At 40.4% G+C, this 14,978-nt stretch overlaps 1 protein-coding gene across 1 annotated transcript in view; it reads left to right on the top strand.

Moving 5' to 3' along the window:
• Positions 1–14,978, top strand: part of LOC114898341 (myomegalin-like) — a 109,175-nt gene that overhangs the window by 70,742 nt on the left and 23,455 nt on the right. Inside the window, exon 4 of the mRNA XM_029227670.1 lies at positions 8,389–8,499. Within this exon, the coding sequence (XP_029083503.1) occupies positions 8,389–8,499 (111 nt within the window). The remainder of the gene's footprint in view (positions 1–8,388; positions 8,500–14,978) is intronic.

The raw sequence follows: 14,978 nt of genomic DNA, 5'->3' as shown, positions 1-14,978 counted from the left end.
ACCCTTTTAAAGTGTACAATTCCATGTTTTTTGTATATTTAATGAGTTGTGCAACAATTACCACTATCTAGTTCCAGGACATTTTCATCACCCCCCAAAAACCCATCATACCCATTAGTAGTCATTTCCTGTTCCCTCTTCCCCCAGGCCCTGGAAACCACTCATCTAATTTCCCTATGGATTTGTCTAGTCTGAAAATTTCATATAAATAGAATCATGTAATATGTGACTTTTTGTGCCTGGCTTATTTCACATTATATAATGTTTTCAAGGTTCATTTGTGTTATAGCATGTGTCAGTACTTCATTCCTTTTTATGACAGAGTAGTATTCCATTATATGGATATGCTAAACTTTGTGTATTCAATCTTCTGTTTTTGGATGTTTGGGATGTTTCTGCTTTTTGACTCTGCGAATGATGCTTCTGTTTTGTGTGGACATATGTATCTCTTCTCTTGGGTGTATACCTAGGAGTGGAATTGCTAGGTCATATAGTAACCCTATGTTTAATCTTTTGAAGACTAGCTTTGGTTTAGTCACCTTGAAAATGGAGAAAACTATGTTTTATATAGGTTCAGGTGGTCAGATCCTCTGAGGTCACAAGCAATATTATTTATAATGAAGGATACTTTTTGAAAATATGCAGGGACCTAAGGTAGAACTGGAAGTACCTTATTAGTCACAGGGGAACCCTAGGTTCACAAGGGTCATCTAGTGTCATGAGTAAGGCCCTGATGAGTATGAAATATGGGTCAGGCTGCTGGAAGCTGTAGTCTGTGCTCCTCCACTTTCTAGCTAAGCAAATCGGCTAACTTCCTGATGTCTTACTTTCCTGGAGTATAAAATGGGGATAATAATATCCAATCCACTTACTTCACAGTGTTGTAATGAAGATAAAATGAAATAATACATATATGGAAGTGCTTTGTATATTGTCAAATCCTATACAAGTGATTGTTGTCGTGAAGATAGTGTAATTATATCTAATTAATTTTGTAATACAAGTCAAAGTCATTCAAAACAGCCAGTAATTTAACTTTTGTATTTCTCCAACTTAGATTTTATCAGAAAAGCATAGGGACACCCAGACACATAGATGTATTACAAATAAAATATTTATATGTGAAACAAACCATCCTCCTCTTTCTCCTTGCCCCATCCCTTCATGTCTATCCCTGCCATCTAATCCAAAACAAGTAGGGTTCCTGGGTGCTAAAGAACAGGAAGCGTTCTCCAGCCATTGGTGTGACTTTCCTACAGGTCTGTTTTGAAAATGTAACAGTTAGCAAAGTCTGTTGAGAGTCATCCTTAGGTCCCTAGTCGTTGTTGCTGCTTTTGTCTTGGAATAACATGTCCTTTATGCTCACTTATCTCCTCTTCCTCTTCCTGTGCAAGGCAACCAGAGCACTCAGTCTGAACAGGTAGACTCCCACTACCTTTTAGGGCTCTACCATAAGAGAGCTGGTGGGGTGCTCTGAGATCTTTCAAAAACTGACAGCTCTCTCATTGGTGCTGCCTTTGGTAATATCGTTTCTATGAGAAAATATGTTTCAAACATAGAATCTCAGGATGGCTAAAGACCTTAAAAGTTCTCCAGAACTAACCTAGTGGAGATGTGAAGATTCTTAACAATATCCCTGACAAGTGGTCCTTTAGTTTCAGTTGATTCCTTTTTGTGGCAGGAAATTTACTATCTCTCATAATGTAAGTGCTAAGTAAATATTTGATGTATGAATGTATGGATGGAGTGTGGCAATAAGTTCATTACATCCAGCTCTACTAGAGAATTTATTCTTATATTTAATTGAAAGCTGCCTTCCTGTAATTCCTAGTTTCATTCCATTTAAAATAGTTTTTTTAAAATAATAAACTATTTCACAGACCAGAACATACAAAGAACAATAAAACACTTGTCCATGTATCCAATATCTAAATTTTTTTTAAGATTTTTTGATTTGAACCATTTTTTTAAAGTCCTTATTGAATTTGTTACAATATTGCTTCTGTTTTATGTTTTTTTTGGGTTTTTGGCCACAAGGCATGTGGGATCTTAGCTCTCTGACCAGGAATTGAACCCACACCCCCTGCACTGGAAGGTGAAGTCTTAACCACTGGATGGCCAGGGAAGTCCCCCCAATATCTAAATTTTAACACATATTATTTTTGCTCTATTTGCCTCATATTGAAAAATAAAAGTTCACATTACAGATGCAATTGCAACACTCTTAATAGCCTACCCCAATCCGACCTCCTGACTCCTTTCCTACAGTTAATTACTATTAAGTATTTTTCCGTAAGTCACACAATTAGAAAATAGCAGAGCTGAGATTTGAACCCAGATCTCCTTGGTTCAAAAGCTATTGCCCTTTCCACAATTCTGTGCTATCCCACCTAGATAAATATGTATAATAGTGATAATATTTATTGCCAATTTGTAAGTGGGTAGTAAAATGTCAAGGGTTGCTTAAAATACCATTCTCCTGTTCCTCTGCTTACCATATTAAGTTATTTACGAATATTTTTATTTTCATGAAATGTAAAATCATGAATTATCACAGATATCAAATTGGTGAAGTTGAGTTGCAAAAGTTTCATTATATTTGAAAAGAATGTGTGAATTAAGATGATTAATCATTTTTAGTGGAGTGGAACTGTATTTTTAGGAGAGGGATTGGTAAGAGATTAATATGTTTTCAAGCATTTCCATTGTAAGAACTATCTGGGGGGGTCTGAATATGATTAAGCAAATTGAGGCTGAGTTGTTTTTAAAGGCTGACTTGACAGTTGGTTATGTTAATGGGGCATGACACACAACAGCTGGGTTGTAATCTCCTACTATTGTTGGCATTGATTGAGTTCTTATTAAAGTCTTGTTTCCAGTCTGGACTAATACATTAAGAAGCGGTGGGAAGAAGAAATTAAGGAAGGAGCAGGGGAGAACTGTTAATGTTTGGAAAAAATATTTTCAGAGAAGAGTAAAGATTTTCTATATACTACATTAAAAAGGAAGAACAAAGATAGAAGCACTGCCCCTTGCTCAAGAACCTGCAGTGTTTGTTTCCTAAGCAGTGCAGAGCTTATCCAAAGCTCTGAGAGGCCCTGATTTAGGAGGTCTAGTGAGCAGCCCAGGTGTGTGTGGTTTTGTTTGATAAAGCTACAAAACACAAACAAATAAAACAAAACATAAGTAATAAGCAAATAAAGTAAGTAGTAGGTAGTTCCTCGCCCTTTGTTCAAACTGAGAACCAGGATCTGCTAAAGGAACAAACTCGGGCTCCTCATCCTGACTTTCAAGATCTTTCTAAAATGGTTCTTCACTTCCTGTCCTCTCTGTTCACCCACTACAGGACAGCATGTGCCCTTTGTTTCAGCCCACTTGGTCCTCTGCACCTTTGCTTATGTTCTACCTGCCTAGATTGCCTTGTATTCTCCCTCCAGCCTATGCAAACTTGATTCATCCTTTAAGGAGAGCAAAAATGTCACTTCTCTCTGGAACCTTCTCTGGTAGCCTCTCTTTCCTAATTTCTATAGTTTTTATTATTTGTACAGTTCATACTGCCCTTTGATTGTTATTTATCATATATTATTCCCCATTTACTCAGAACTCTTGTACATAGTTCAGATTCTGCATTGTGCATTAAAATTAGTCTATTAGAAGAATTAATTTTACTTATAAAATTACCTTTAGATATGCTCTTCCTCCTACAAGATCTGCATAATCTTGTATACAGATTGAATTCTATTAGGATTAAATCCAATGAAGTCAAAGTCAGCAGGTTAGTTATTCATCCATTCTTTTATTAAATATTTCTTGAGCACCTACTATGTGCCAGGCACCATTCTGGGTACAGGTGATATAGCAGTGAACAAAACAGGCCCATATCCTGGCTTTCTCATGGAGTTCACATGCTAGTAGGGAGAGACAGACAAGAAACAAAATAAATAAGTAAATATAATATTTTAGAAGGTGATAGTGCTATGGGATTAAAAAAACAATGAAGGGAGACATGGAGGGCTGGGGTGAGGCATAGGGTGAGTAACAGTTTTAAATAGGGTGGTCACCTCATAGAGGAAGTGACATTTGATCAAAGACTTGAAGAGGGTGAGGAAGAGAATGCAGATAACTAAAGAAAGCATACTATTCAGAAGTATCAATAAGCTGAAAGGCCTTGAGGAGGGAGGGTGCTTGGTGTTTTTGAGAAACAGCGAAGAGAAACAGTGTGGCCGGGGCAGAGTACGTAGGGGAAGAGTAGTAGGAAAAAAGTAGAAGACAGGGTAGGGGAGAGGCTCCAGATTATGCAGGGCCTTGGGACTTATGGGCTAACAAAACGACTGACTTAGCCTTTCATTCTCAATTAGATGGGAAGCCATTGGGGGTTTCCAGCAGAGGAGCAATCTGACATTTTGTAACCCTCATAGTGATATGACTGCCACGCTAAGAATCGACTATAGGGGAGCAAGGGTGGGAGTGGGGAGACCAGTTAAGGGGCTATTCAAATAACTCAGAGGAGAGATCACAGTATCTTGGGCCAGAGTGGCAAAGGTACGAGTGGCAGTGGTGGTAGATAGCTTCTCTATATGTGTTGAAAATAGAAATCTTGATAGACAGATTTACAGACAGATGAGATGATGTGCATGAGAAAGAAGGGTCAAGAATAATTCAAAGGTTTTGGCCCAAACAACTGCAAATATTGGTGGTTACAAACTGAAATGGGGTCCAAAGAGGAAGGAACATATGTGCTGGGAAAAATTAGGAATTCAGTTTTATATATCACGAGTATGAGCTGTCCATATTCAAGTAGAGATTTCTACTAGGAAGTTAGGTGTAGATTGGAGTTCAGGAGAAAAGTCAAGATGGGCATATAAACTTAGAAATTTAAGTGAACAAAACATTATTTTTCTAGTCACCATTCTAGCAGATGTAGTTTCTTTGGAACCATTAAAACAAAGTTTTCTATATCATTGGAAAGTTATGAGAATAATATTGGGTTGGCCAAAAAGTTTGTTTGGGTTTTTTCATAAGATCCTAGCCGAACGAACTTTTTGGCCAAGCTAACATAAGCAAGCTAGCCCATATTTAACAGATCAAATCAGCAAAAAATGAAATATATATGCAATAATTATCTATTCATTAATTTAACAAATATTTAGGGAGTGTGTCCTAAATATTCTGCAGTGAGAATACAAAGACACAGAATATGCCTTGCCAGCCCTCAAAACACTCTAGTCTGACTGTGATTGTATACTGCACAGTGGGAAGAATTAACTGGAGAGGTCTTCTTGGCAATTGTGGGAGCTGAAGGAATATAGAGAGGCATATAAGTCATTGACCTTTGGGCAGCTTACAGACTAGTTGGAGAGGTAAACACATGAAAAAGTTAAAAGCTCTAAACTGTGTAAATAACCCTGCAGGACAACAGAAAAGCATTACCATGAGGTAGCATACGAGCACTTGCCAAACGTTAGTATTTGCCTTAGGAGCTCAAGAGGAAAAAGTTTTTCCAGTCTGGCGTAGCAGGAAAAGCTTTGTTTGGGTGGAATTCAAACTTGAGAAAGTGACTTGAAAAAAGAGGCAGGGTGTCTTGAGAGGGTGTGTTTTTTTTTTTTCTTTTATACTAAGAGTGATGAGATGCCTGTGAAGGATTTTTAAGTAAGGGAGATGACAGGATAAGATTTGAGTTTTGAAAATAATGCTTTTAAAATAATGGGTTTTCTTAGCTTTAATAAGGAGAAGAACTAGCTGGATGAATTCTGGCAGACATGATAGACACTGTTGCAAAAGTTTTTGCCATGAGGTTTGTCGTGAGAATGGCACATTCAAGTTGAACTATTTAGCCAACATTTGGATATGTAGGGCTAGATCTTGGGTGAGACAACTCAGTTGGAGGTTTGGGGACTGTTTGGGAGGCAAAAGTCAAAGCCCTAAAAGTGGATAAAATCTCTAAGGGAGAAAGTGTGAAGAGAAAAAAATCAGAAGGCTAATGACTAATTATCATTTAAGTAGTAGCTTTAAAGAGCCAGGAAAAAAAGAAAAAAAAAAAAAAAAACAGAGAAGAGGCTAGAGAGATAGGAAAAGAACAAGGGATCACAGGGCATAAGAGAAAATAGGCTTAATGTGAAGAAAGAAACATATAGGTTGGATAAGAGCACCTGCATTCATATGCAATTTTACTTTCCATAAAGCTTCTATTAAATTATCTTACATGATGAAAGAATCCAAGTAGACATCAAAAGCATGATTAAACACTAATCTAGAATCTGGCACCTGGTTCCCCCTGTGCAAAATGGAGGTAATAATAATCAGGTTATTCCTCTAGGAGCTTAGACCAGGAAAGGGCCTTAAAATCACCGTTTCCAACCACTTCATTTTATAAATGAGGACAGTTAGGCCTCTGGAGAAGTGTACTCCCAAGGTCATACGTCTATTTAGTAACAAAGCTGGGACCAGAAAAGGATCTTCTTGAGTCTTACCTCAGACTTTTCTCTTCCTCACTGTCTCTAATTAAGCCTAGGTGAAATTTATTTATTCTAAGAGCACAGATTTAATGAAATTAGCTAAATGCATTTTAAATGTGTGCTTTCTTCTTTAAAATGAAGAATATATTGTCTTAAGTTACCAGTGGTCTAGGTAAGAAATGTGTTGCCTACTTATAATCCAGCCCTATTTGAGAGAATGCTCAGTTCTAATTATGCCCTCCTGAGGCCACTTTATTCACTCAAATTTTTTCTGTCTTTCAAAGCAAAGTGCAAGTGCAACTCCTAGTCAAAGCTTTCTTTCTCTCACCATCCTAATGAGAATGAATCACTCTTTCTTCTGGGTTCCCACAGATGCAGTATTTTTCAAACTTTAGGACAAAACGTGTTAGTGGGTCATGGAATCAATTCAGTGGGTCACTCCCAAAAAGAGAAACGGAATAGGAAATATCAGAGTGCATCCTACATAGTGATGGTTAACATTACTTTGGGGAACTTTTACTTCAGTTGTGTGTGTGTGTGCATGCACTGGATTGCAGTGTGAAATGTAAAATGTTTGAATAACACAGGCCTGGAGGATTATAATGTAAAACATATGCACCTACGTCTCTACGGCCACCTATCTCTTGGAGGCCTGGGACTGTCTTCATCTTTGTATTCCTCATGCCCAACATACTACCTGCTGTGTACAAAAAAGGGAGATTGATTGGAATTATTATGAAGAGTGAAGAAAGAATTAGAAGAATGAAGAGCAGGTAGGTTGGGGAGGAACCTTATATGTGAATTAAGTATAAAGTTTTTGTTTCCTTTACTTTGGATGTTAATATTGTTTTCAAGCTAGTATTACTGCACCCAAGAACCTGTGTTTGGTATCTGTGCTGTGGCGTTGTCTCCCAGTCGCCTTCAATGTCCCGTGTGGTGTGGTATAAATAATACTTCCTGCCAACGTTGCAGCTGTCATTCAAGGATCTTAAATTGCTTTAGGAGCAGGATCTGGTGATGAGTGCCTAGCTCCACTTGGCAGGTGCCGGAGTTAAGAACTAGTGACTGGGTTAAATCTCTGGGCTCCAGCCTGACACCTCCCTCCATCACCTCCCACCCTCTTTTCGCCCTCATCCCTTAGAGGGAGGAAACTTTGACCCTGCCTCTTGGAGCTTGTGTAACTGGTAAACAGATTTTTGCAAAGATTCCACTGAACTAGAAGATTGGCCCTTTCTTTGGAGGTGGCTCAGGTGTGTATGGGGGGAGGGGCATGGTAATAAAGGCTATTTCTTTAACTGCCTCAGGGCTGGAAAGGTCCAGGGAATAAAACTGGGAAGGAGCTGATGAGAGGTGAGCTTCTGGATCATTCAAGGAAATTAGAAACCCCTCTGATTAGTCGTTCTTTAAGATTTGCACCTGACAGAAGGGGGATATTTGATACGTGGTCGCCATTTTGTGGGCCATTCTGTGTCCTTGCAACCCAACCATCACCTTGAATTACTCCCATTCCCCATTTCCTGGAAGCTTCTGAGGGTCAGCCCCCTCTCTTTTCTGAGAAACTGTTAACTGCCTACAGTTGGGCCTGAGAGGCTGAGGGAGGGTGAGAGCCGAGTCCTAGCTTGGAGTCGGGTTACACCACTTGTGTCTGAGTTCACGGCAGCATGTTCCTCTGTCAGGGATTCCGCAAATATCTCCCGAGGTAAAAAAGGAAAGCGCGCTGCGCTCCAGCACCCAGAGCAGCGAGCCCAGGCCCAAGTGCGGGAGAGAGCGCCAGCCATCAGGGGCATGTCGCCGTAGCCTCGCAGCGTCGCCGCAGGCTCGCTTCATGCCGCGGTGCAGCTGCACCACGTTCCTGGGCTGAGGGGGCGATTGGGCATGTGCTCCTCCCCATGGGTTGCCCACCATGTCTAATGGATATCGCACTCTGTCCCAGCACCTCAATGACCTGAAGAAGGAGAACTTCAGCCTCAAGCTGCGCATCTACTTCCTGGAGGAGCGCATGCAGCAGAAGTATGAGGCCAGCAGGGAGGACATCTACAAGAGGGTGAGTGCGGGGGCCTGCGGCTCGTGGGGGGCAGGGGCTGATGGTGGACACATCCAGATTCCGAGCTCTTCCTAGCTGGTGCTGTGCGAATCAGTGGGGTAGGCGGTCTCCCGGCCTGTTCTGGTCACCTTAACGCCAGTGTGACCTTGGACAAGCCCATTTCACCTCATCTGTGCCTGTTGCCTACTTTCCTACTCTGTAAAGAGAGAGAGCTGGATTAAATCAGAGGCTCTCGACCTCTGGTTTGGAACTGTGTAGAACAATCACCTTGGGGGCTGGTTTAAAGTGTCGATTACTGCCTTACCCCCAGGGATTCTGATTTAGTAAGGGAGGGGGAGCTTAGAAATCTGCATTTTTAAACAAGCCCCAGAGGTGACTGAAGCTGGTAGTTTTCAAGTCACACGCTCTGCTTAGAGAAGGGACCCTTCTAGCTCTGGCACATGGGGGCAGGGAATGATGCCATGGGGAACAGGGCAGGGGCTGAGGACATTTCTGTTCCTTGAGAGATTCGTGTTTGTTTTTGAAGATGATTAAAAGCAGATGAGCTTTTAGGACGGGGTCTTAGGCATTTTCATCTTTAGGAATAGTTCACCTTAGAATGAAGAAAGGGTATTGATGGAATGAACAGCCATTGGCCTTGGGTGGGATGGGAGAGGGAATGGCGGCTTCCCTGAAAGGGAGGGCTGTCTTGATTGATGGGGGAGTGGGGCTGGGAAGGAAGGCAGAGGAGACTGGCTGAGTTGAGGGTGAGATGAGACAGCACCTTGGTAAGAGGACATTAGGCTATGGTTTACAAGGATTAAGCTTCCTAACTGGTTGCCACAATGTTGGTTTCCTTAGCTTTCTTAGTGTCTGGGCTAGCAGGACCTGAAGCGGCCTGAGCGACCTGGAGCTGGTGGCCTCTGACTTTATCAGCTTCTAAATCTCCAGCTGTTTGCACCAGAGGACTATACCAATATTATCATTATCTCTGTGTGCCCTGTCCTGTCGAGAAGGAGTTTGGGAAGCATTACAGGCTGCTAGATAATACTTTAGATCAGAGGAATAACTGGTGTTTCAGACCCAAACCACTGTTTGGTAAATTCAACTAAGATGAACAGCTAAATCTGAGGAATTTAGCCCTATTTTCTGACTTTCCTGGATTTCCATGTTTTAACCTGAATTTTCCTGAAATTGATCCAGACTCATCTTTTGTCTTTTATGTGACTATATAGTGAACGTGCCTCAATGGAGCTGCCAGGGGTCGAGGGGGATATTGCCAAGTGAGGGTTGGTAACTCAGAGAGAGGGAGAAGGGGAGCGTGAGTGCAGTATTTGCCTCGGAGTAGGAATAGTGAATGAATTTGTTCACTGTGCAGAGGGAGGGACATTTTCCCATTAACTGTCTCCAAAGCAAGACAGAAGAAAGGGGCAATTTCGTATAGATAATTTGAGGGAAAGGATTTTTTTAGCTTGAATCAAATGACCACTTGAGTCAGTTGGTCTCACCCTCTGCTCTGCACTGGCTAAGGGGACACTCTGGGTGGGTGTGAGAGGGCACCGTCGCTGTCCTGGAGAAGTGTGACTGAGAGGATTATAGGAGCTGCACCGAGGTATGGTGGGGGCAAGTGGGCCACAGGACATTGTCACATGCAGAGGTGACAACCCTTTGTTAGACTCCTGTATTGCCACTAGTCCCACTCAGGAAGTAGAAACGGCCCTGTCTCTTCCTGGTCTAAGAGCAGAGTAGTCAGGCAGCTACAGGCATCCTATAATATGGGGAATCTCAAACTATTGTGTCCCCTCCTTTCCCTTCTCACCATACCTTTGTTCCATTCACCTGTCACATTACTCATCCTGTTTGGCTGTGATTATTTGGGAAGCACCAACAGCCTAGGTTAAAATGCCCTTATTTGGGAAGCAGAATACATAAAGCCGTTATCAATCATAAACATCGTAGTTGAAGTTAGTTTATCACACTATGTAGTGATGAGGAATTGACAGAAATCAGGGCAGTTGCATTTTGATGGAAGGACAAGGGATTAGAAAACCACAGATCAGGAGCCTTGGACAATCAGAGACCTGGGCGAGTTACTTAGCATCTCTGAGCCTGTTCCAGTCCCTGTAGAACTGGCATTAAGAATAATGCACAGGGGCTTCCCTGGTGGCGCAGTAGTTGAGCGTCCGCCTGCCGATGCAGGGGACACGGGTTCGTGCCCCGGTCTGGGAAGATCCCACATGCCGCGGAGCAGCTGGGCCCATGAGCCATGGCCTCTGAGCCTGCGCGTCCGGAGCCTGTGCTCCGCAACGGGAGAGGCCACAAGAGTGAGAGGCTTGCGTACCGCAAAAAAAAAAAAAAAAAAAAAAGAATTATGCACAGCACCATAGGCCCTGAAAATTATTTGTTGAGAGTATGAATAAATAGCAGCCATAAAGATTAAATAAGAAGACATAATCAAAGCACTTTGTAAACTTCATAGCATCCTACAGGTATGAGAGGGTAGTAGTTGTATGCCTACTAGTAGTAATAGTTATTATGATATTTAAAAATGGTAAAGCAATTTGGTTCCTTTAATCTCACCCTCAGACGTTCCCATGAATGTGTTTTACGTTCATCCATGTTAGTCCCTTTTTGACTCCACAAGGTTAGGATAATTAATTAGCAGCCATGTTGGCAGAGACAGGGAGAGTGATGTGCAGTGCATCACATGGTAAGTCAGGTAGTTCAGATAAGAATTTAGAGCCCTGTTCTGTGACTAAACTTAGCTTGATTTTTTTTTAGTGTTGGAAGGACTCTTTAAATATAGTAAAAGCATTAAATCATGCCCAACTAAGTGAGAATCTGCAATAATTTGGGTGCTGTATGCATGGATTCTCTTAAAGAAAACCAGTATTTGTGAAACATATGTAATAAAATTCTATTATGAATAGTAACTATTTTATCATTTCGCATATTTTTACTACTGCAGACTTTTGTTGAGATATTTGTACTGAAGAGTAAAAAGTTACTGTCTTAGTGAGAGGCAATCAAGCATTTCACCATAATGACTACAGGGAAGGGAAAAATGAGAAACTGCAGGAGAAAAGGACTGGAGAGTGGGTTCTGTCTTTTTCTTTCCAAGTGGCAAGTCCTCCTTTATGTAGCTGATTGAGGGAGAGACTAAAGTAGATATACATAATTCTTAATTGTAAAGGAAGCTACAAGGCTGTTTAATTTTAAGAAAAGTTGTAAGAGTTAGAGAGTTACATAAAAACCTAAAAGTATCAACTTCAGAGCAAGTAAATAAAAAAGGAGTTAAGGGTTTCTCTTTTTCAAGATGCTCAGAGAATTCAGAAATAAAATAACATTAAACTATACATAAGAGTTGGTTCTGCGAGACTGGCTATTTTTGGTTGAGTGTTTAAGTTAAACTACCCTTTAAGCTTCAGCTTCTGTAAATATTTAAACACACAGGAGGAGGCTGCTTACCCTCAGCACAGAACAACTAGGGTATATACCTACATGATTAGGTACCACTGCCCCCTCTTGATAGCAAATATTAATTGTAGGTTCAGTTTTGGGGGAAGACAATATATAAAGCAAGGAAGGGAGAAACCGTTGCAGTACACAGAGCTCCTGATTCTGGAGCAAAGTAAAGAGAGAAAACACTGTGAGTGGTTTACAGCTGAGCATGGCCCACTCCCAGGAAGACTGGCTTGTTAGCATTTCTGAGCAGCAGCTGCTCTGGTAAATAATTTCTGGGCGGCAACTTGGCTGACTTCCTCGTTGTTGTTGATTATCTAATCCTGCATCTTCTCATGATAGCTGAGCGTGCCCCCACTAGAAATATGCCCAACCCTGGAATTTGTGAAATCCACTGCTGTGTGATAAACACCCAATGCCCAAACAGCATACAAAACCACCATCCACTGTGTTTTGCCACACGATGACTACTTACTTGCTAAGCTTGTGTGAATTTATTATTATATAAGGTTGCTTTGAAAAAGATTTAAGGTTCCATTCTAAGAATGGAATTTAAAATCTGACAGGGTCAGATCCAATAACAAAAGCGACAGGAGAAACTGAATGTTGTCCTCCTGGACCAGATAGAGTCAATGTTTAAATATGACACAATTGGTGTTGGACGGTTAAAGTCGATTTGGCCTTTAGACAGGAGTTGAAAGAGTTGTGTTCCATTGTTTTGTGGTCTTTAAACTGCCTGACTTCTTTGAGCTGTGGTTTCTCATCTTTGAGTCTAGATATTTTTCCTGAGCAAACTTTGAAGTTTATACGTAGCTTATTTCTGCAGCTAGGTTTGTTTGGTTTTTGGTTTTTTTCACAGCTAGGTTTTTAAAATCACGATAAACAGCCCACTGACTTTACTTGCCTACCAAATTTTTATCATTTCTACTGTTCTGCTATCACTGGGCATAGTAGTTAAGAGTTAGGAATAAGACAGGCTTAAGATGGAATCTTGGTTCTACTACTTGCTACCTGGGTTAACTTGGGCAAATACTATAATTTCCCTGAGCTGAAGTAGGTCTTGTAATAATTTCTATCTTACAGGGTCTGGAGCAAGATCAAGTGAGCCAATCCATTGAAACCAGCACAATGCCTCTCACATGGTAGTAAGCCCTCAAACAATATTTGCCCCTGTTGTGACAAACTGGGAGATGGCAGAATTATCCAGATAAGTCCAGTTACTGGACACATCCAATCTGGGCCACTTTTGAATTCCAAATCAGTTTCTTCTTCTTCAGTAGTGGATTTGGGACAATTTGCCCTATTTGTCTCAATTCTCCATTTTAGTTTGCCCATGTATAAATAACATAATATAATCGAAGTGTCCCTATTACAGCACAATTACTGTCACCCTCACATACAAATGTTTCTTCAAAAAAAAAAACAAACAAGAAAGGCTAGATTTGTTACATTTTTTAATAAAATATTTTATTTAGTAATAATACAAAGTCCTTTGCTTTCACAAAAATTATTATGACTATGCTTGGTTATGATTCAAAATTTTTTATCATCTTGGTTTAATACTTTGTAGCTTGGCCTGGTTCTATATTATTTAATTTTTAAGACCTAGCTTTCTTTTTAATGGAGATATAATTAACATATTGTATTAATTTCAGGTGTACAACATAATGATTCTATATGTATATGTCATGAGATGATCACCACAGTAAGTGTAGTTCACACCCATCACCACACATCGTTACAATTTTTTTTCCTTGTATGAGAACTTTCAAGATCTGCTCTCTTCATTGAATTTCTTTTTGTCTCAATGACTGATTTTCTTTAGTCCTAATCTGATTTCTTTAGGCTTTGGGAAATACGATGAGTAACATTGTACGTGCAGACTTACTGTGCTAAGTACCCAAAAGTTCAGTGATGCCCCAAGGAACTCCATCAGGCCATATAATTTAGGAACCTTGACTTGAACCAATGGAGGCAATTACAGAAAAACAAGTATCTTTGAGGGATATCAAAATGTAGGGACACAAGTTTTGAACTCAGTCAGAAAACTTGAATTCTGTGTTCCTTATTTTTTTTTATTTTGGCTGCGCCACATGGCTTGTGGGATCTTAGTTCTCCGACCAGGGATTGATCCTGGGCCACCGTGGTGAAAGCGTCAAGTCTTAACCACTGGACTGCCAGGGAATTCCCAGAAAACTTGAATTCTGAATTTACCTTTTCCTACTACATATCCTTGGCCTGGTCCTTAACTTCTTTGAACCTTAGTTTCCTGAAATGGAGGCATGAATTCCCGCCCTGCCCTCCTCCCTATATGTAAACATGTTTAATGTGTTAGATGTTAAATAAAGGTAAAGGATTATGACCATCCTGCATACCTGGAGACACATACTAGAGAGTGTGCACCTTCTCAGATTACTGTCTAAAGTAGCTGTTGCAGCTGCTGTTGCAGAATAAGTGGTTTTCTTATATTTAACAGAGTTGACTGTTTTCTTTTTATAGTTGGATACCTTGTTTAGTCAGCTGCTAAGTTTTTTCCCCCTTTGTTTTACGTATGTGAACTTTAAGAAATGTGTACAGTAAGGAAGGGGGAAATGTAAATAAAGAGAAAGAAATAAGGGTGAATTTGGCCAAACTATTTTTAAACATTTCTGTGGAACTCACAGAGTCTCTTGTGTCCATGTCTGTACATACTGTGTGCGCTGACACCTCATTCTCTGCTTTCTGAGGTTCTTGAAGTCTTGCTTGTGCATTTCCTCTTCTTTGGGGGAGTAGAAGTAGGAAGAAAGTAGGGAGACTTCATTCACTAAATAGTTGTAACCAATAGTTGTGTTTTTGGTTAAAAAAATTTTTTTTAAACTTCACACCCATTTGGATGGCTATGATAAAACCAAAACAAAAACAGAAAATAACATATGTTGGCCAGGATGTGGAGAAAGTGGGAACCCTGTGTATAGCTGGTTGAGAATGTAAAGTGGTGCTGCCACTGTGGAAAACAGTATGACAATTCTTCAAAAAATTGAACATAGAATTATTATATG

Source organism: Monodon monoceros, unplaced genomic scaffold (assembly GCF_005190385.1).
Source record: "Monodon monoceros isolate NGI ecotype Baffin Bay Population unplaced genomic scaffold, NGI_Narwhal_1 Super_Scaffold_18, whole genome shotgun sequence".
Taxonomy (NCBI): domain Eukaryota; kingdom Metazoa; phylum Chordata; class Mammalia; order Artiodactyla; family Monodontidae; genus Monodon; species Monodon monoceros.
This window is presented reverse-complemented; position numbering and strand designations above follow the sequence as displayed.